Source organism: Mytilus edulis, chromosome 8 (assembly GCF_963676685.1).
Source record: "Mytilus edulis chromosome 8, xbMytEdul2.2, whole genome shotgun sequence".
Lineage (NCBI taxonomy): Eukaryota > Metazoa > Mollusca > Bivalvia > Mytilida > Mytilidae > Mytilus > Mytilus edulis.
In genome coordinates, this window is record NC_092351.1 from 23,641,210 (window position 1) to 23,662,963 (window position 21,754).

Here is a 21,754-nt window from a genome sequence, read left to right on the forward strand (position 1 = left end):
ACTAAGATGTTTTGACATAAAGCTTACAGTTCTGTTGCATTCTATTCTGGTTTGACAGTGTTATGAATGTTTAAACAACTAATTATAGAGTGTCAGAAAATATTTACAGTCGCCTGGATGTACTGCAACAAAATTTGACTACTGCCACACAAATTATCTTGTATGTATATCTTTCATCTTAATGCAATTCAGGAACTTACATATTTACAGTAACGGTACTTTTTTGACGGATCATTTTAATTTTACACCAAACATTTAGATTGAATAATTTTTTTTAAAGTTATAGTATTCCATCAAAGATACTTGCATATTTAATTCTAGATTTTTTTTATGAAAATACGTCCTTTTGAAGGGACAATTACTTCGTTTTGTACTTTCCAACTTACTTCCTACCCCAGTTCTTTTTTCTATAGCAATGTAAGCATCTGTAGTGTATGGTTGTATACCTACTGGCACAGACCAGTAAGCTTTAAGAGAGCTAATGGACATCTGAACATCAACATCATCTGCACAATATATTCTGTTATCCTACAGCAAAATCATATTGACATTCAGCTATACTGATTTCGAGTTGTTATCCTTGCATTTTTTAATAGAATACATTATTGTTATTGAAATTAAAACACATGATATTTGTTTAACACAGTCTCAAAAAGTCTCAATGCATGCTTTGTCTATTACAATTCTAAACGCTAATGGAAACATGTACATGTTTTGGATGAGATATTGTCTTAAATTGAGGTTATAATTAACAGTTGACAATCTTGTTGAACAAATTGTATACCTACTTAGCTTCTTTAGTAACCATTTATAGGGCTACGTTAACTGTTTACAATATAAAAATATGGTGATGTGTATGAATGCCAATAAACAACTATCAACCATAGTGCAAATAAAAGTCTGCCTTTAAACAAAATTTACAGCTGTTCTTTTTGACTAAATGTACATAAATAGATAACGAATATATATATATGTTGTGTACAAGTTATCATTTTGTACAAATTATAATTTGTACAAAAATATTGTACAAATTATAATTTGTATTTTGACTTTGTACAAATTATAATTTGTACAAAACGTGCCTGTACAAATTACAATTTGTACAAAATTTGACCAAAATTCACTTATAACTTGTACAACAGTTTTAAATATGAATTTTGGTGAAAAATGCATTGATTCACACGATAGAATTGTAATTAACTGACCACACACTAAACTTAATTAACAATATACACCGTTTTCCACAACTACAAAAGGCAGATTGATCTTCGAAATTTTTGAGAGAAAAAAGTAAACAAATAGGATTTTTATACAAATTTTTAATACATAAACTACTTTTTCTTTAAAAAAAAAAAAAGAGATCATTCAATAGTACTGCTTGATGAGTTCTTATCGTTATTTTGAGGATTTTTGTTTTATTTAGAAAGTTTGCAAAAACGATTATAGTTGTAAAATTTGATATTTTGTATCGTGAAAGATCGTGCATAGCATTTTGATGTTCGTGAAAAGGATCTCAAAAGATATGTTGCCACTTATTCGTTATTTCAAAAATTCCATGAAAACAATCAAATCTTTCTTTAAACAAGTTATAGTTTATATTTGTAATTGGTACCTCAAAAGATTGGATTTATATGACTTGTTCAGCTTCACTTTTGTTTGTGAAAAGATTGATGGTTCAATGCCATTGGGTCTGATGATTTTATAATACTACACCAACTATAAAATAAAAGTCTGTCTGTCTGTTCTGCATATGTTTAACGTTGTTTTTTCAAGCTTAGATTGTCTCAACTGATTTCCGTTAAGTTTGATATTTATAAAACAAAGATCCTTGTTGAAAAAAACATTGATAAAAAAACGGCAGAAAAACAACTGACATATTCCCGACTTTAGCATAGTCATATTCCTTAACCAAATGGGGTGTTTAATCTCGCTTTCTTTCTTGGATATTTATTTGTCTAAAAGTCCAACTGAAGCAGTGAAATACACATGTTTATTCACAGCAACGGTTCTTGAGCTTCAACGTTCGCTATGTGAAGCAGTTAAAATGCCAGTAAAACAGGTCGTCATCGATTTGGGAGTCAAAAGATGGTTTGTAATACCTGATTCCATAAATCACTAGATCAACTGCTCAAACGAATGATAAAGAAATAATGTTTGATTTTGTAACTTAGGTGTACTGTGTGGTCATTTAATAGCATTTCAATAATGTGTATCGATGCTTTTTTCACCAAAATCCATATGATAAATAATTGTACAAGTTATAAGTGAATTTTTGTCCATTTTTGTACAAATTGTAATTTGTACAAGCACTTTTTGTACAAATTACAATTTGTACAAAGTCAAAATACAAATTATAATTTGTACAATATTTTTGTACAAATTATAATTTGTACAAAATGATAACTTGTACACAACATATATATATACTTGTATATCCGAGTCTAAATTGAAAACTACGTTCAAACCCATGATTGCGTTGAATAAAAACCGCAATTTTTATACGTGTGCATGTAAAACAAATTTCGTTGTAGAAGGGACTAAATACAGCACAAACAACATTTTCCAAAAGACCAAAAAAGTGGAAAAGTATATTTAAACAAAACGCATTTGACTAACAGGTCGAACAACTGATGTTGTTTAACCCTACTGACTGCCATTGGCGATTGCCAAATAAAATTGATCACAAGATGTTACAAAATGGATCTTAATATAAATTTAATACTAAACAGAAAACGACAAACTTATGGCCAAGATGTTATGCCACAAACACAAGGTGTCAATATATTTGTTTTTGTACACTAGATCTAGATTTCGACAATATGTGTCTCTACAGTGATGTTAGGGATCGAAACGGTATTTGGAAGGCCACATAATTTACCCTCAATTCCATATAGACTCTTGAATTTTAAGAGTCAATATACTAGTATATATATATATATATATATATATATATATAAAACGTCTGAAAAGTAGTCAACGACTTTCCCCACGAGGGCGCTGGATCGTTACGAGTAACCATACATGTACACAATAAATAAATTATATAAACGCCTAAAAAAGTGTACACAACAACTCCAAATACAAAAAAGGTAACTATCTATATATATGATGTCTATGTTTTATTTCAACTTACATCCTCATGATGGGCCAACGTTAAATCTGAAATAGAATAACACATGCTTACAATAGTATCACAACAGTTCAATGCAAATGAAATTGTTTGCCAGCATTTTAATCAGTATCATATGCTCACTCAATTATTTCTATTATTGTTCGTTTTATCAAACAAATATACCACAGCACAGGACTAACAATTACCATCTTGCAACCCTTTCCATAGAGAAAAGCAAGAATCGTGGGCTGTGACATCATATGGCTAAAATGACCAACTTTATGGCATATGTGTTATATCTTGACCTTTCGTAAGCTCAGTGAATTTGATGCTCAGGTGCTCCGGAAGGGTAAGCATATCCTGCTCCACATGTAGCACCCGTCATGTTGCTTATGTGATAACAAATCCGGTCAATAGTCTAATTCGGTAGGTCACATTCATGAAAGGGAAGGGGATTGTAGTTACGACGTAAGGAACATGTCCGATATCATTTGTGAAACGATTATTCCATAACGGTTAACCAATTCGTGATGGCGTCCGTAAAATTTACGAAGGGATGATTTCAACTTCACCATTTGGTACTCTTGGTTTAATAGCTTCCTTATGAGCAGCAACCCTCTATCAAGACAATCATGATAGGAAATGCAAGCACGGGAATATCTTATCAATTGGGAGATATATACCCTGTAGGCAGGTGCTGCTGGAATGTTGCTACTTAGAAATGGAAAGTTCACAATTGGAAAGCTGAAATCATCTCTTTTGTAGTAAAGTTTTGTTTTCAACCGACCCTCATTGTCAATTTCTAAATGTAAGTCAAGATATGAGGCCGACTTAACTGTATCTGTAGTATCCTTTATCTCTATTTCGATGGGATAGATGCGTTCCACATAGTCACCAATTTTTGAATTATTTAGTGAAAGAACATCATCTATATAGCGGAAAGTAGAGTTAAAGGATATTGCTAACTTCTTGTCTTTCTTCCTCAGAAGTTCCTGCATGAAGTCAGCCTCATAATAATAAAGAAACAAGTCGGCAAGTGGAGACACAGTTTGTTCCCATTGGAATACTGACAGTCTATTGAAAAACACGTCCTCAGAACGTAACAAATATGTTGCCAATCAACATCATTAACATTCGTATAAGTCTTTTTCAGTACACTTTTCGATACAATTCAATATTTCTATATTTTGTACATATGCAGGTCAATAACAACTACTGATTTGTCTGAATACATATTTTTGACGTTTTCCAACAGTCTGATGAATAAGTCTTGAAAATTGAACGAATCTTAAGATGAAAAATTTATTTTTAGTCATTATAGAGCTTTACAGATTAAAATGACCATTTCAGTTCAAATTTGTTTTACTAGGGTTAGACATTTTATTAATAGAATGAAAATTTTACAATTATTTGAAATATACGTACATCTGAAATCATCGAACCATTATTTAGATAGAGCTTAAAATTGAGAATGGAAATGGGGAATGTGTCAAAGAGACAACAACCCGACCATAGAAAAAACAACAGCAGAAGGTCACTAACAGGTCTTCAATGTAGCGAGACATTCCCGCACCCGGAGGCGTCCTTCAGCTGGCCCCTAAACAAATATATACTAGTTCAGTGATAATGAACGCCATACTAATTTCCGAATTGTACACAAGAAACTAAAATTTAAAAAATACAAGACTAACAAAGGCCAGAGGCTCCTGACGGGACAGGCGCAAAAATGCGGCAGGGTTAAACATGTTTATGAGATCTCAACCCCTCCCCCTATACCTCTGTATTCTTTGTGAACAATGAAACAGCTTGAACATTATAGACCATCATTTACATAGAGCTGTTTTCATTGTAAATATATCGTAGACAGAAGTAAAATAAGAAACAAGTTATGGTGTTTATTATTTTATAGTTAGCTTATTCTCTCACATGTAGGACAGTCGCATAAAATTCCATTATTTTGTTAAAAACGTGTGAGCAAAAAAAACAGACATAAAAGGTGAAAATGCCAAAAATTGGGGTACAGCTTTCAACATTGTGATATTCAAATCATAAACCATCACTTATATAACTGACTTCAAAGTACACTGTTGAAAAGCATAGACCATCCTTTGATGAACTAATTCTATAAGTTTTCAAAACGTTGCTGGTAACAATACAGTCACAACTACATTTCACACTGGATCACCTCCTAAAGTCAAATGGTAACTATCTAATATTCAGAACGATAATATTTTAAAATGATATAAAAATACAATTATTGTACATGATCATTGAGCGAACTTAAATTTTGAATTTGTTAGCTAACATGTTTTAAAATCTGTATACATTTTTCTGACTCAAGTTTATAATTTCATAACTGTTACTGTGACATAACTGAAACTTACCAGTCATGTTACAGGGTTTCCCATCATTGATTGTTATTCCAGATAACCCGTCATTTTCTGTTACTATAGTAACACCATCAGACGACACTGCTGTATTACCTGCTGAACTTATGGCAGTCACAGTAAAATAGTATGTCTAAAAAAAAATGATGTTGATAGCATGTACTGAATAATATAAAATACCACAAATTTTGACAAAGAATGTACACAAAGAATACAAAATAATTATGTTAAAAGTCTGTTATAAGTGAACAAAGTTTTTATTGAAATATACCATCGCTTATTCAAATAAACTTTTTTCTAACCTTATTCTTAAAATCCTGCTATTAGTTTAGTTTCGCAGTTCTGGTCAAGTATTATTTGAAATTTTGATTTTCAGAAATACATGATAAAATGCAAAACGAGTTGAATATTAGCTCACTGTATCATTACATGCATAATAAACACAAAAAAACTGCATGCCAACCGAAATAAGATATAAAAATATACATTTAAAACACATTTTCACCTGTCAAGAATAATTCAGAATAAAATTCAGAAAATTGTCCACATGCTATTAGTCGAAATATAAACGAAATATTTATTCAAAACAAATTCGTCTTTTTATATCTATTTATTTTATTGAGGTCATCCCTACACCAATTTTATTCTTAAAATTAAATTAACAAATAAATGATTGCCTGCTGATGAGATTTTTTTTATTCAAAAGAATGTTACTTGTAATGTAGTTTTTTTACGAATGTAAATAAATCATTACAAGCTAAGATAAATAGTGTTGTCTTTGTTTAGATAACATTTAAAATTATTAGACAGTATTTGACTTCCTATAATAGCCCTTCATTCTTAAAGATGAATTTGTACTGTACTTATATTTAAAGTATTGAAAGTTATCAGTCATTCTGAATTGACCTTCATTTCCATTTAAGAGACAAATACATTTTACCAAGCATATAACATATCTTACCTCAAATGGTGTCAAAGACAATCCGGATTCGTGGTGAGACAAATTTGCACCAACATCTTTCATTGAAACAACACCACTTCCTCCTGCTGTTGTACCGATGCTTATCTTGTATGTAACATTTAGATGTGGATGTGCAAACCCTAACCATCGTGCTGCTATACTAGTGGTAGATGTCTGAAAATCTACATCTTCTATGTCCTTAAAAAATCAGATAAGAATTAGATTTAAAACTTGACAATTTCATAATCTTGAAAGATCTTATAATGTATTATTTCTAAAACAACTGACACTAAATTCTACTATCAATTATTTTACGAAATTAACCATTTCTAAGCAATTATTGATAAAGGTTCTTGTCGACTATTTTTCTTATCATGTGAAATAATAACTTGATATGCTTTATGCTTAAATATTATCTTACTGTGAGTGGAATATCAGTCATATAATCCTGAAAGAAACAAAACAGTAATATCAGGAAAGCAAACAATGATGTTTTGTTTTGCAATGAAACAAAAAAAAAACATATGTACAGAGTCATTGGCAGTATGATATTTTAGGAATGAGAGAAAGTTTTCTTTTATTAAACAATGTGTTCTAATACGAGTTTCAATATGAATTGTTTATCTATATTCACATTGGCAATAGATTGGCATCTGTCATGAGCAAAAACTAGTGGAATAAGAACTGCTATGTCGATATAATGGAATTGTATGCGACTGTCTTACAAGCAAGAAAACGCCTGTACCAAGTCAGGAATATGACAGTTGTTATTAATCGTTTGATGTGTTTTATGCTGTTGATTTTGCCATTTGTTTATGGTCTTTTGGTTTTGAAATTACTCCGGAATTTGGTATTTTTGTTATTTTACTTTTGCCTTACTGTTTGCATTTCTATCTATATATAACTATAGATTTTCAATAGAACAGACACAACCAAAAATGCTTGTTCTATTCTATAAGAAATTATATATAATATATCTATAATACTAAAATTACGAGATCCAATTTGTCAGCCGTCATCACGTAAAAACGATGAATCAAAGAATTCAACTTTATATATAACTAATATAGTACAATGGTGTTGATTAAAAATTACACCACTCTAGGCCCGTTTGTTTTCCACGTAATTAATATTTCCAATAATTAAGAAGTTCCGGATCGAGTCCGACACCGATACCAATAGTATATTCACCTGTTACCTATTACCTTATCTGTACGTTCCGCATCTGACAGGCGCACCACCAAACAGTGTATTTAGAATTTTGCTGTATACTGTTGAGTAAAAAATACTCCATTCCAGGCCCTTTTGTTTTCCAAATTATTAATATTACCAATAATTGATAGGTTCCAGGTCGACGGGTTCAAACAGAAAGATTTTGAAAGCAGAGAAAACTGTGCACCTTATACATGTTATAATCGGCATGACTTTATCAGATGACAATACCAATACTAAAATAAGGCATACGCATAGTTATATATCAGTCACGGACCCGCGATATCACGGGTGTGTTCTAGTCTATTCTATAAGTACAAATTAAATAAAGACAAGCAAACCTTTGGGTCAACATCTATAATAACTCCTTCAGCTGGCAATTGAACATCATGAATATATGAATTAGATGTTTGAATGGTTACCAGTCCTGCACTATTGGTTATTTTGATTGACACATAGTATGAGTGATGACCATGCAGGAACCAGTTCATATCTGATATATTAACTGCTGTACAATGAGGTGGATAAGTCACGGAACAGGTATCTCCTGATTGTAATGGTTGGAAACCTTGAACGTCTGTACCGAATGAGCTGTGACCTAAGAGTTATTGTACATTTTATTATAGAAGTATATTTTTTATAAAATCTATTTATATTGTGTTTTTTTTTTTTGGTTTTTTTTTTTAATTAAATGTGCTGCATCCAACCATCTTCAGTAGTTGGACATTCAAGGATATGACTCGTAAAAGTACAGAAGACATCAACTTTTTAACACACGAAACCTAAAACAAACGTGTAAGGGTCGCAATGCAATCTTATAAACAAAGGAGTATGAGGTGTATTGATTTTATCTTTGTATTATTAATATATTCTTAAATATAATGCAAAGCTGGAACCTGATATGGAATTTTCTGATTCCATATATATCGCATAAGGTTACTTACACACTGTGTAACGAATATATCTTACTGACTATCTTTAAATGTGGCATTCAGACTAGTGGCCTATCGAATGGTAAAGTCTCTTATATAAAGAACATACTTCCATTTGTCTTAACAAAAAATTCCATCAATACCAAATACTTAGCATTTAATGTGTTTTTTTATTTATTCAAATCGTTCATTATTGATTTTGTAATGTGATTTCAGGGAGAAACGTTTCAGACTATTCCTCAATAAGGATATTATAAAGGGGTGTAACACCAATACCAACCACGCCTACTAAACCCATATTAAATATACACAGTTTCCACGCGGTCGATTTTAATTAACGATTTACCTAGACATGTTTTGGAGGTAAATACAAATTTACAGATCGCAAGAGAATTCTCGTAAAGCTAAAGTTAATTTAAAAGAGTTATTACATTTCAATAATAAATATCAAAATGTATACGTTCATAGGATTAAAAACTATGACTTACATATTGACAATCAAATCGATAACTGCAAGCTAATAATACCAAATGACACTGTGTTGTATTGACTCGAGATATATACCACATGCCATAAATTAATGTTTATCTGATTTTTAGAGAGTTTTGCTCACTAAATCGAAGAAATTGATAAATCATCTAAAATTTAAACAGTTAGTTGTGACTTCACTGTAGTATCGTGATATGACACTACAATGAGTTATAGCCTTGTCTGCTCATCATAGTTATCCAAAATTTACAGCGTATCGATGACTATTTTTTTTAAACCAAATAACTATAAAAAAAAATAGAAATAAAGATATAAAACGAATACACTTGCAACTTTTACATTGAAGAGTTATAGATTTCAATGGCAAAGGCAGTTTTTTTTATATTTTCGATTTATTATACATTGAATGGTATGTTTTAGACTCACCAACTGCAAACTTGTAGTCAAGCTCGAAGAATTCTTCACTGTCAGAGACAGCGTCGTGAGGCCATGAAGTTATAAGGTAATCCCCTGACAATTTTACTGTAAATACACTGCTGCCACCAACAAACTCTGGTGGTGTTGTATCCATAAAACAAGGACCTAAAGTCTATAAAATGTACGTGTAAAAATTCAGAGTAAAAACTCCATCGAATTTAAATACATACATAATGATAATATATAAATAAAGGTGTCCGGACAAGCATTGTTTTACATTTAATATATTTAATATTTCAAAAAACCAGGCCAATCAGGGATGTTGAAACCCAATAATATTTGGCACAATCCTATGATATTCATAGCCTTATTGTGTCTATGTCTTCTAAATATTTTGTAGTCCACATTTTGCTGTATTTTTTTTTTTTTTTCATCTATCCAGTTTTATCAAATTTTTTGTCGATGTCGGGGTTTTTCAAAAATTGTGTCTTTGTCTTATTTTAAATACATTATGCTATTTTCGTTATCTAAAAGTCAAAGTGCTGACGATTGCATGTTTAATATAATGTGTTTTCTTAAAGTAGCCTTTTCGACGCAAATATAGAACCTTTTTATAGTCCATACATATCATAACATCTATATTGATATATTCAAAGATAATAATAAGCCTGACACATTACGAACAGGTAGATACGCTCCAATATTCGCGACAGGTAAAAAACCAGAAACGTATGTCAAATGACATGTCTTATATATTGTCATATACACCCCGTGTACAAAGTTATTTCTAGAGCTATAAAGTACTATATTTTGCTTCTTGGAAATTATTTATCTTATGAATTGAAAGTTGTATTTTAAGTGTTATTACAACAGCGAAATAAATTAAATGAAAACAAATAATTATCCATTAAAACATTTCAAGCTTTTTTTATATTTCAAACATTACAAGTATATAAAAATAATGCGTCGATCGAATTTTTGAGTTTTCATGAAATCAATGTAAATGATATTTTAAATTTGTTTGTTTATCATTTTTTGGCCAATATTTTTTTGACATAATTTGTATTGACATTTGACATAATGTAGCGATGAATTGCACGGGCGTTTGACATTTGCGCCGATTTTGGAAATTTTCATTCTTTCATTTGCGCCGATTTCATTTTTTCATTTGCGCCGATTTTATATTTGCTCCTAATTAGATTTACAGTTAAGTTAATACTTGTATATGTACTATACCATTGGTAAAATCTGGTTATAAATGTTGTTCACTTATGTTTGATAAGTTAATTTTGATTCATATTGTTCTGGAACTTCGTTGTAACATGATGGACATATTGCACATTAAAACTAAGCCATTCTTTAATCAGCGACGATCATACATATAGGAAGGTCAGTGTCCTAAAACATATCTTACTAATGAACCATACAATCGTGTAAATCCAGTCACCACGGATTCTGATAGTCTGACTATTATCAAAACACAAAACGACTATAACCATGTGGCAGATGACCGAAAGTCAGAGGCTATGCACTACGGGTACTGTCAAGGAAAAAGTCTGGAGATGTTTCTTGTGGTCCTTCTGCCATCTCCCCGTGGTGAGCAGGGGACAACAGTTATATATATATATATATATATATACATGTTATGATTGACAATTCATTTCATTTGTACAAGTGGCTAACCGAAGACGTCTATAATAATAAATGAAAAATAACATGACTTTGTTAGAGAGTTGTCTCATTGGCACTCATACCACATCTTCTTATATCTATTCACCTGTAATTTACCTGTAAAAAAATCGGCGCAAATGAAAAAAAAATCGGCGCAAATGAAAAAAAAATCGGCGCAAATGAAAGAAAAAATCGGCGCAAATGAAATGCAGATCGGCGCAAATGCAGAACGCCGGAATTGCACATAATTTAAAAAAAACAATCAACCCTTTACCAGTGACAGGCTTGTCGTCTTTTGTTTGTGCCTATTAAAGCTGCATATGTAAGATAAAACGATGCTCTTCATTACCCTCATTGTCTCTCCACTGCTTGTTTATGTGTGACAAATAAAATTAACAAAACTGTATATTAATTAGGAAGATTTAATTCAGAACTGATCAATATGACAATTAGAAAAACTACACAAATCATTTATCATCTTAGAAATAAAAAGGCCGATTTTTATTAATCTATTACATTAAAACACTTAAATACATACAATCAAGGACTGATATTAAGTTTTTACTTACTGTTAATCCTTCTACGTTAGATTTACTGATGGTTTTTATAATGATATAGAATTGTGTTCCATCTGGAATGTTTGTATGAACTATTCGGTGGTGAGCATGTTGTTTTGTTGATTCAAATGCCATGATATCTGGTGCAGCACTTCCTGAAGTTGATGAAAACCCTAGTTCATAATCATATACTTTAGCTGGAATGTCTACAGGTTCCCAAGAAATCTCCATCTGAAAATTAATCATTGACAATTTAATTTTGTCTCTCAAATATCAGATATCTGGCTGCTTTGATGCAGTAGGGATGTACAGAAAAAAGAAGATTTACATTTGCATACATCTTAACAATTCTGCACTTGGATTATTCACGCATAGATTTCATCCCTTTCAAGGCTTCATGATACTGTAGGTCCCTTTTTCTTTTATCACCTTCTCATTATTGATATAAGGCTTTAATTTTTCAAATATTTTGACCTTGACGATCTGCATGATCTGGTGCAGGCATATACATACACTTTATGTCATTTTGATTGTTGGGCAAATATCTCATTAAGGTATATCCCACTTCTCTTTTATGCATATGTTCATTAGTTTTGTACAGTTTACCCGTGCTTTTGTAATCAATTAAAATTGAAAATAAAACAACTTGATTATCTGATTGCAATCAATCAACAAATCAACTGATTTTTATAGTTTGTTCTAATATTGTTCTTTTAATTACAGTTCTGGGTAATGATGGAGCTAATGCCTCTTAAACATATTAACCTCATAATTTTCTTATATTTGTACAAAATAACGCTGTTGTTTGTCTTTAATTTTGTTTTACTGGGGTGTTTTTTTTTTATGGTGGCATTTTACCTTACTTTACAGTATAGATTTGTTCATTGATGATAGTTTTATTGTGACCTACAACTGTTTTAAATATGGTTTTAAAGTAACTGATAGATATCTCTTTTCTTTCATAAACATAAAGTGGTCCATGTAAGAAAAGATATCTCCCACCTTATTTTTTATATTCTTACACTTACCAAAGAAGATCTATACAATGTTAATCCTATGTTACTTGGTGCACCAGAAGAATTACCACAGAAAACATTACCATCCACTTCTACCAGACTACCATTGTCAAACTTTTCCTGAGGGTAGAGATCTATGTCAGTCAGCGATGTTGCTTTACTCCTTCAAAACATAATGATAGGCTGAGGCGTTACAATTTTATATCAATTAGAAAAATTTTGGAAAATTTCTAGCTCTCTATTTATTTCTTTACATTTTTGCAAATTATGCATAATGATTGTATGCAGCAGTTTTTGTTTGTAATTTGGGAAATCCCATATACAAAAAGACGATCTTGTTTTAGTCTCACATATGCATAATCAACATCGGGATGATGTTTAAGACTTACTTGCAAACAACAAGCAAAGTGATTATCTTCAATTGATAATTGCATACAGCCAGCAATCTAATTTGGTACAAATCGTATTTACACAAAACTAGCAGATCAGTTATGTGAATGTCTTACTGATGCACAACCAGCATTGGAATTATCTTCATACTTGAATTACACAATACCAGCAGTGGGTTAAGTTTACATCTTATTCTCAAACAAAGCTATATGATAGGTTATCACTGTTAATTGTATTCACACAACTAAACATGTTGATTATGTTTTAGTATTACTTACATACAACCAGCAGTGGGATTAGATATAAGTCTCCTCGTACGATCAGATCCTAAAATGTAATAGTTAGTACTTGTGGAATCTTTTATAAGTCCTCCAGTAATCCGAGAATTTTCCAGAACTATTTCCTGAACTCCTGGGACTGAACTGTCTATGGTAACTCCATCTGAACATACTGGATCTGAGGGATCTAGAGCTCTGTTATATGCTACCACAGTGAAGTAATACGTCCCATCACCGCTCGCAGTATGGCTACCAAAGGTGTTGTAGGTCTCTACTAGCTAAAAATCAAATATAAACGGCTGTAGTAACATATTGACAGTACTGATTTAAGAATGTTTGACAAAAGCATGGAATTTCTTTATAGTGGTCATGAAATATACGACTATTCCTATCATCATACATTTTAGCATGATACCACGAATATAAGATCTGGTTTGTTTTATTAATTGATTTTTCAAAAATCAGATTGTTAGTTTTCTCATTATAATTGTTCCACATTGTGCCATGTAGGGACCTCAAATAGCGAAATATACTGTCATATTTTAGTTGCTTACATTAATATTGTATGGACTTTCGTTGAAAGTCTCACGTAAGCAGTCATATAAAATATTCCTAATTGTACTTTTTATAGTTTATTTCAATCATAGAAATACAAATACATAAGACTCATCAGTGACGCTCATATCAAAATATTTATAAAGCCAAAAAGATAACAAAGTTGAAGAGCAATGAGGATTCAAAATACCCTAAAGTTGTGCCAAATACGGCTAACGTAATCTATGTCTGGGATGAGAAAATCCTTAGTTTTTCGATAAATTCAAAGTTTTGTAAACAGGAAATTTATAATAATGACCACATTATTGATATTCATGTCAACACTGAAGTGTTGTTAACTGGGCTGGTGATACCCTCGGGGACGAAACGTTCGCCAGCAGTGGCATCGACCCAGTGGTGTAAATTGTCAGAATGGTGATAATAATTGACAATTTTTATTTGTGTATTTAGGTTAACTTGTGAAGTTGGTTGCTATGACAACAATGAATAACGACAGTATAATTAGGAAACCAAGTTAAAAAAAATTATCAAAGACCTATTGTAGATCACAAAAAACTGACTATTAATATACATTGTTATAACGATGACATGCTAATCTAGGTAAACATGTATTTGATTTACAATAGGGAAATAACGACTGTTGGAACTGAAAAGATAGTATATGTCCTAAACTTAGTTCCCATTATATCAAATTAGTCTGTTAACATTTGTATGTTCTTTCCTTACATTTGGGTTTGTTCCATCAAGGGTAAAATCATTCTTGCCAGCACAGCTAGTACCAACTATATATTGGTAGAAAAACACCCCACTTTCTCTATCAAAAAACTCTTCCCAGTATGATTTGAGGTCAGTTCCTTGTTGATAGTCTATCTCTGGGTTACTTCTAATACCATCATGCACCATTCCGGAATGAGGGGGGCTTATATCAATTGTTATCTGTAATAATCAAATAGTATATAAGAATCATATGGTCTATGTACATTAAGGTCAAGATTTTCCAAAACAATTATCTACATATCAAAGTGGACAAAGATATTAATGTCATCTTCTATTGTTTAAGTTAACAATAAACAATTATATTACACAAATATCTGTACTCAATAATTAGTAAGTGTAATTGTATTGATTTCGTAGAATTTAGTTCAGAAATTCTAATTACTCAATTTGGATCTGACACATTTTTTCTTATAAATTACTTGCATACGAAAAACACTGGTATGCGGTAAACAAAAGAAAATCAGCAACCAACCTGAAAATTGGTTGCATAATTAAATTTACCAATACGAAGATTGACATTAAATACCAAGAAACTCTTATTTTCAATTTTGATGAGATAACTGAACATTTGAGTTCGGATCAGACCAGCGAATGGCGGAAGAATGTACAAATGGAGTATCCGCACACTTCAGTGCAAAATATGTATAATATTTATTGGAAATTATTAAACATAACGACTGACCAAAGAAACATTAGTAGAGTATAAAAGCTAAAAAATAATGCAATAATATCATTAACCTTCAAGAAAAAAACAATTTATATACCTAAGATGATGAATAATTTATCCTTGAATCAAACTGACCTTTTTCTTTAATACAGTTGTAATTTTAGCAATATTTGTGACAGAAACTTCTATGTAATAATCATATTCATGCATTCCTATATCTTTATTCTGCAGCAGACCTCCGGTTAGCTTGATTTCTGGTTTAATTTGAAAATGTCGATGAAAACAACCTTGAAAGGGTGTACAGTAACAATTAGCTCCTCTAGGATAGTATCTATATTGACTCTCACAAGATGGCATATCCTGAAAGGAAAAGTCAACATAATTTGATTATTTAAAACCAATAAGCTCTGTATTTTTTTTACACTTCGATAAATGCTTACAATGGTTAAACAACCGTTTAACTTTTCGTAAAAATCGACCAAAAAAGAAGTGATTATACTGATTTTTTGTACTGTGATTTATTTCTCATTTTAACCCACCTCGGCTGATCAATATTTTTCTATATATTATCGCATAAACTCAGCATCTTCAATAAACAATGAACATGTAAAGATCAGATTTGTACTTAAATCTTTATGTACTTTGTTTATAATATGTAAGACACCAACATTATAACGAAGAAAGTTTGTCTTGAACATATATCAAATATTTGCCATTGGACGTGAAGCAATGAACAATCAAGCAATCAGTTATCACAAAGCTGAAAGGGGTCAAATTTATGTTCACCAAATTGATTTAAATTCTCTTATTTTATTTATAACAATGTCAACCATTTATCCAATTTATAAAAAGTCTAAAATTAACAAAATCTAGTTTACTGTCATTTGACCCCCTCACCCCACCCCCTCTGACCTTCGATTGCCATATGTGCGATTAAACATAAAAAAAGATATAGGTAGATATCAGACTCGTGCATTTGGATTTTTTAACGTATGTTTAATGTCATTTTTATAGATAAAAATAGATGTAAACCATCCTTTTTACCCGTATAAGAGTGATCTTTTGTGGATAGAATCAGTAAATGAAATGATTTACATTTGTTTCTCTTTCCATGTTGACATTATGTTCCTTTAAAAAACTAAACACACACAATGCATGCGGTATCTATATCTAGCCAAGGGATTTAATGAATTTCACATGAATGCGGATTCACTGAGGTCGAATTATTTACTTGCAAGCGTTTAAAATACTGAGGATAAAATATATCGCATTTATAAAACAACATTATACAACTGGTATGTTATATGCATATACATATTCATGGATCTACAATCTGTCGATACCTGTAACTTGGCATTGCACAAGGTCATGTTTTTCTCTGGCTGTTTATGACGTCTTTATACTAAATCCATTGGATGTTGGATGTGTACGGATTGATTGTTTAGTCTTAGACGCATGATTTTTTTATTAGTTGTTAATGGCTTTGAATTAGCTGTCAGATAACTGCGAGTACTCTCAGATCTGTTCTTTGTGTCTTTTTGTGTCGGGATGTATAAGTACCGGGCCACGTCCACTTGTTTGTTTGTCCTTATGATGAGTTAAGCCTTTTTCAACTGATTTTTATAGTTCGTTCTTATGTTGTACTGTTATACCACTGTCCCAGGTTAGGGGGAGGGTTGGGATCCCGCTAACATGTTTAACCCCGCCACATTATTTATGTATGTGCCTGTCCCAAGTCAGGAGCCTGTAATTCAGTGGTTGTCGTTTGTTTATGTGTTAAATATTTGATTTTCGTTCATTTTTTTACATAAATAAGGCCGTTAGTTTTCTCGTTTGAACTGTTTTACATTGTCTTATCGGGGCCTTTTATAACTGACTATGCGGTATGGGCTTTGCTCATTGTTGAAGGCTGTACGGTGACCTATAGTTGTTAATGTCTGTGTCATTTTGGTCTTTTGTGGATAGTTGTCTCATTGGCAATCATACCACATCTTCTTTTTCATATTAAGAAATATTTATAGTAATATTATCTTTTGTATTTATTGACCACTTATCTACAAATTTCGCTTAAACGAATGCATTTCATTTTTACACTGGTTGCGGATATCGGAAATGAATACCATAGCCGATTAAGGTTAGAAACAAACATTCTTGCAAGTAACAAGACGAAAGGGAATAATAGTCTGTTCTCCTTCTCCAGAAAACAAACAGTTGTTTCAAAAAAAGCCTCAAAATGTATGACTTCTTACCAGATTCTAACGTAGAAAAAAAATTAAATATCTTCTATCCAGTTTGTTAAAGTCATTTTATCTTAATCAACTCTAATCAGCTGACTGCAATAACACAAAATGTGTTGAATGTAAAACTTACACCAGCCGACCCTTGAGCAATGATATCTTCATACCCATGATCATCCCCAGTCTTATGATCATACAACTTCCAATATATAGAGTCCAGTCCACTGTGAATGTCATAAGCTTCCCATTCTATCCTGAGTAATATAAATATAACGTATGAGTTCAACTCATTTTTGGTGTTTGATAAGACTTAAGCATTAAGCGGGAGGTGTTGCTAGCCATGAAATATGTCGGCGTTTGTATTTTTGCATATCGGGGTTTCTGTTGTTCTGTTATTTTTATCATTAAATTAATGTGTTTTTCTCGAATTGAGTTCGTAAGAATGTTTATCGATATATGACTGTTTAACAGTAATATACTACTATTTCCTTTATTTAAATTTATAATAAAGTTATCAAAACAAATACTGAATTCAAACTTTGTGGATAGTATAGGCCTACATAATGTGAAATGATAAAAGAAAATTAATCCACTATTTATTAAAAAAATCATAATTTACTCATTCTTATGTACAAAGAGACAACATAATGAATCTGCTCTCTCTTATAGGGAATTAAAGATGTAATACTTTGTCCTCTGAATTGTTTGTTTTTAACACATACAATTTTTCACCTTCTGCATCTGTTGATACTCACTTGAAAAATTGCATTCATTGTACTTAATCTGAATTTGAATAAATCATTCTGTATTTTATTTAACTGCAAATTAAATTTCAATAAAATTTATTTCAATTTTTTCATATTTTAAGCAAAGGAATCAAACATTCTTCAATAATTTAATTTTGAATGTAACGCGTCTTCTGATTGGCTGACGTTATTTTGTTATGAGCCCATAGACATAATTTAGTCAAGTGACCGTGACGTCATCAACGTTTTTTCATGGTTTTCTACGGTTTAAAATGGAATTTAGAATTAAATTATAAGAAATGACTGTAATATTTTTTCTGTCTATTCGAAATAACATAACAAATGTGGTGCACACTGTTAAATAACCCGCTACGCGCGTTATTCAGTGTGCACCAAATTTTTAATGTTATTTCTTCATAGACAGAAAAAATATTACAGTCATTCCTTAATTAAACCGAAAGTTCTAGAACTGATCCATTGATTGTTGGTGTTAACTTTTATATTATATATATCAAGAAACTATAAAAATAACGACTTACGTCATTTTGGTAAAATCTTCCAAGTAATGTACACTGATGTTCAATCTGTTACCTTTGGTCAACCATAGATTTTCTATAACAGGTGGCGTGGCATCTTTGTAAATAACAATAGTGTCTTCGTTAAATTCACGAAGAACATCAAAAGCTTTAACTGTTGATGTTAGACGATCTCCATCAGCCCAATTTAATGTTAGGATGTCATACTGATTTTGTAATGGTGATATCGGTGTTAAAGGACGTGAATCTTTAACAGTATCTGGATCACTGCGAACCTCATATGACACTTGGAAATCTACAATGGCTGTAAATCAAATGGTACAGTTTAATGAATATGTCTTTCACTTCAATACTTATAACCCAAATCTACTAAACTAATTTCGATCTGAAAAGGTATTTTTGTCTAAACTTCTTTCAAATGATCAAATTATTTACCATGTCAACCTAACAACTTTGAAGCAGTAACCTATTTTCTATTCGTAAAAGAACAGATTTGTCAACAGGCGAACACAATTATAGATATTATAAGTGTGAAATTCATTAAACACTTTCAATTAATGATAGTATTTTTGTCTCATTTCTGAAGAGCTTTGTTGTAAATTCTATTCGTAGTGAGAATAAATTATGTCTGTGTTTAAACCCAGTAAATCCAGCAAATCATAGATGTTTTTAAAAAACACCAATGGTTCATCTTGTTTTGAAAATATTTCTGCCATTTTCTACACAAGAAATACCTGTACGATTGTACCATTACTCCTTATTATACAATAGCAAATTAGCCACACTGAATTGCTCCATAACAAACAATAACTTACCATGAATATGAGAAATAGGTTCATTGGTCCTATCACCATACAAATCTTCATAAATAACTTTTTGTGGATTATATGTCTGTACTCTATTCAGCCATCTTTTTTGTTTGTGTCTGGTATTTATAAATCTATCTTTGAACTGAACTTTGACTTTGTCAGTATCCACTACAACCCATTCATTTGATGTATTTTGTGAGGCAGTTGGACAGTAAGTTGGATCTCCCTGTTTGTCTACAACGGATTCGTCATCAAAGAAGAACAAACCACGCCCTGTCATATAATTTCCTGCCTTGTCTACTGCAGTCATATGAATCGAATACATCCCTGGCTTTGTCATAGTTAAAGTTGCCTAGAAAAAAACGAAATATTTTTAATAGTTTTTAGTTTTTATATGGCTTTCCCTCAGATTTAGTTTGTAACCAAGATATCTTTTTTCTTAATCAATTTATGACTTTTGAAAAGCGGAATACAACTGTTGGTGTAAAAAGGTAAAAACATGACCTTGGATATTTGTATATATTTATGTAAAAGGCACTATGTTCAAAGGTCAATAACAAAAGACTAAAAGTCAAAAGTTGACCAAAGATACCAAAGGGTTATTCAAACTAATATATCGACAACAGACTGACAATTTCATGGCAAATCACGAAAAACATTGAATAGACAATAAACAGTTAATAAAAAACAAAGTTAAACCCTGAACAACACAAACCCCATACAAACTAGGGGATTGCAACAACGTCAGATGGGAAAGAAGTCCTGTCGTTTTGTTCATGTAAGTTCAATCCCGTTAGTTAGTCTAATATAGTATATTACATTCGAGAAATAGAGGACAAGAGTGTTGTTATGTCTAAACCCTCGTTATCTAAAAAAACAGACACTCCTAAATGGTCAACCTACTCGCGATGACATTCGTACAATTCTTTGAAGGAATGATTACAACTTCACTAATTAGAACTCATGTTTCAAATGTGTTCTTGTGAGCAGCAGCCAATTGTTAAAGAAATCATGTTAGGAAATGCAACCTTGGGAATATCATATCAACAGGAAAACATATAATTGATATGCAGGCGCTGTTTAAATGTTACTACATAGAAATTGAATCTTCATAATTTGAAAACTGAAAGCATCTCTTTGTTGTGAAGTTTTGTTTTCAACCGACCTCCATTGTCAATTTTAAATTTATAAGTTACGATATAAGGCAGACTAAACTGTATCTGTTAGTTTCGATGGGATAAATGCTTCAATAAAGTGGCCAATCTTTGAATGATTTAGTGAAACGACAAGGGTTTTTATATTGACATGATTGCATGTGGATAAAAAATACTAAATTAAATAGAGTAATTTACAGAAGATTCTGCAACAGGAACGTTTGTATTTGTTTGTATTTTGTCTTTGCCATCCACCAACTCCAAACCGTCTCCAAGCTCAAACAGATCATATTCATAATGATCAAGTCCAGATAAGTCGTCTGCCCATTCGTCCCATGTAAATGTTATACTGGGCTGAAATGCATACACAGATTCACAAATTATCCAAAACAACAGAACTTTTTTGTCGGTTTTAATAATGCGATTATTCAACAAGATATGTCGTACAAAAATAAAACTTGAAGTAATTCAGATTTTAATGATAATCAAACTCCGAAATAGTTTTGACATTTTCCTTGCTTACGATACGTTGATCGGCAATTTATCCTGTTACTTTTGGTGGAATATGCAGTAGCTAGATCGTTAGATTTTGAGCATTTTTGTCTGTTAGAATAACTCTTTTTCAGTAGTGATTTTTAAAGAAAACGACAAATAATGCATGTTTTCCTTATATTTCATTCTTAGCGATGAAGCCATGTTTTCAACTAAAGGGATTAAAAAGAATTTGCTTTACAAGATCCTCTCATGTTCATTCGTCATATATTATTTAACTTTGTACATGTTTTACACTGCATAATATAACTCTTAACAATTAATTGGTGTTAATTTATAGAACGCAAACGGATTATACA

At 31.4% G+C, this 21,754-nt stretch overlaps 1 protein-coding gene across 1 annotated transcript in view; it reads right to left on the reverse strand.

The window, feature by feature from the left end:
• The window catches only part of LOC139485130 (uncharacterized), a 95,754-nt gene that overhangs the window by 40,365 nt on the left and 33,635 nt on the right, over positions 1 to 21,754 (reverse strand). Inside the window, exons 10-25 of the mRNA XM_071269281.1 lie at positions 21,102 to 21,257; positions 19,756 to 20,101; positions 18,944 to 19,244; positions 17,792 to 17,912; positions 15,557 to 15,781; positions 14,704 to 14,913; positions 13,423 to 13,700; positions 12,767 to 12,917; positions 11,751 to 11,969; positions 9,520 to 9,682; positions 8,014 to 8,270; positions 6,882 to 6,908; positions 6,461 to 6,658; positions 5,497 to 5,632; positions 3,134 to 3,159; positions 387 to 528 (exon numbers count right to left, since the gene is read on the reverse strand). Of these exons, the coding sequence (XP_071125382.1) occupies positions 387 to 528; positions 3,134 to 3,159; positions 5,497 to 5,632; positions 6,461 to 6,658; positions 6,882 to 6,908; positions 8,014 to 8,270; positions 9,520 to 9,682; positions 11,751 to 11,969; positions 12,767 to 12,917; positions 13,423 to 13,700; positions 14,704 to 14,913; positions 15,557 to 15,781; positions 17,792 to 17,912; positions 18,944 to 19,244; positions 19,756 to 20,101; positions 21,102 to 21,257 (2,956 nt within the window). The remainder of the gene's footprint in view (positions 1 to 386; positions 529 to 3,133; positions 3,160 to 5,496; positions 5,633 to 6,460; positions 6,659 to 6,881; positions 6,909 to 8,013; positions 8,271 to 9,519; positions 9,683 to 11,750; positions 11,970 to 12,766; positions 12,918 to 13,422; positions 13,701 to 14,703; positions 14,914 to 15,556; positions 15,782 to 17,791; positions 17,913 to 18,943; positions 19,245 to 19,755; positions 20,102 to 21,101; positions 21,258 to 21,754) is intronic.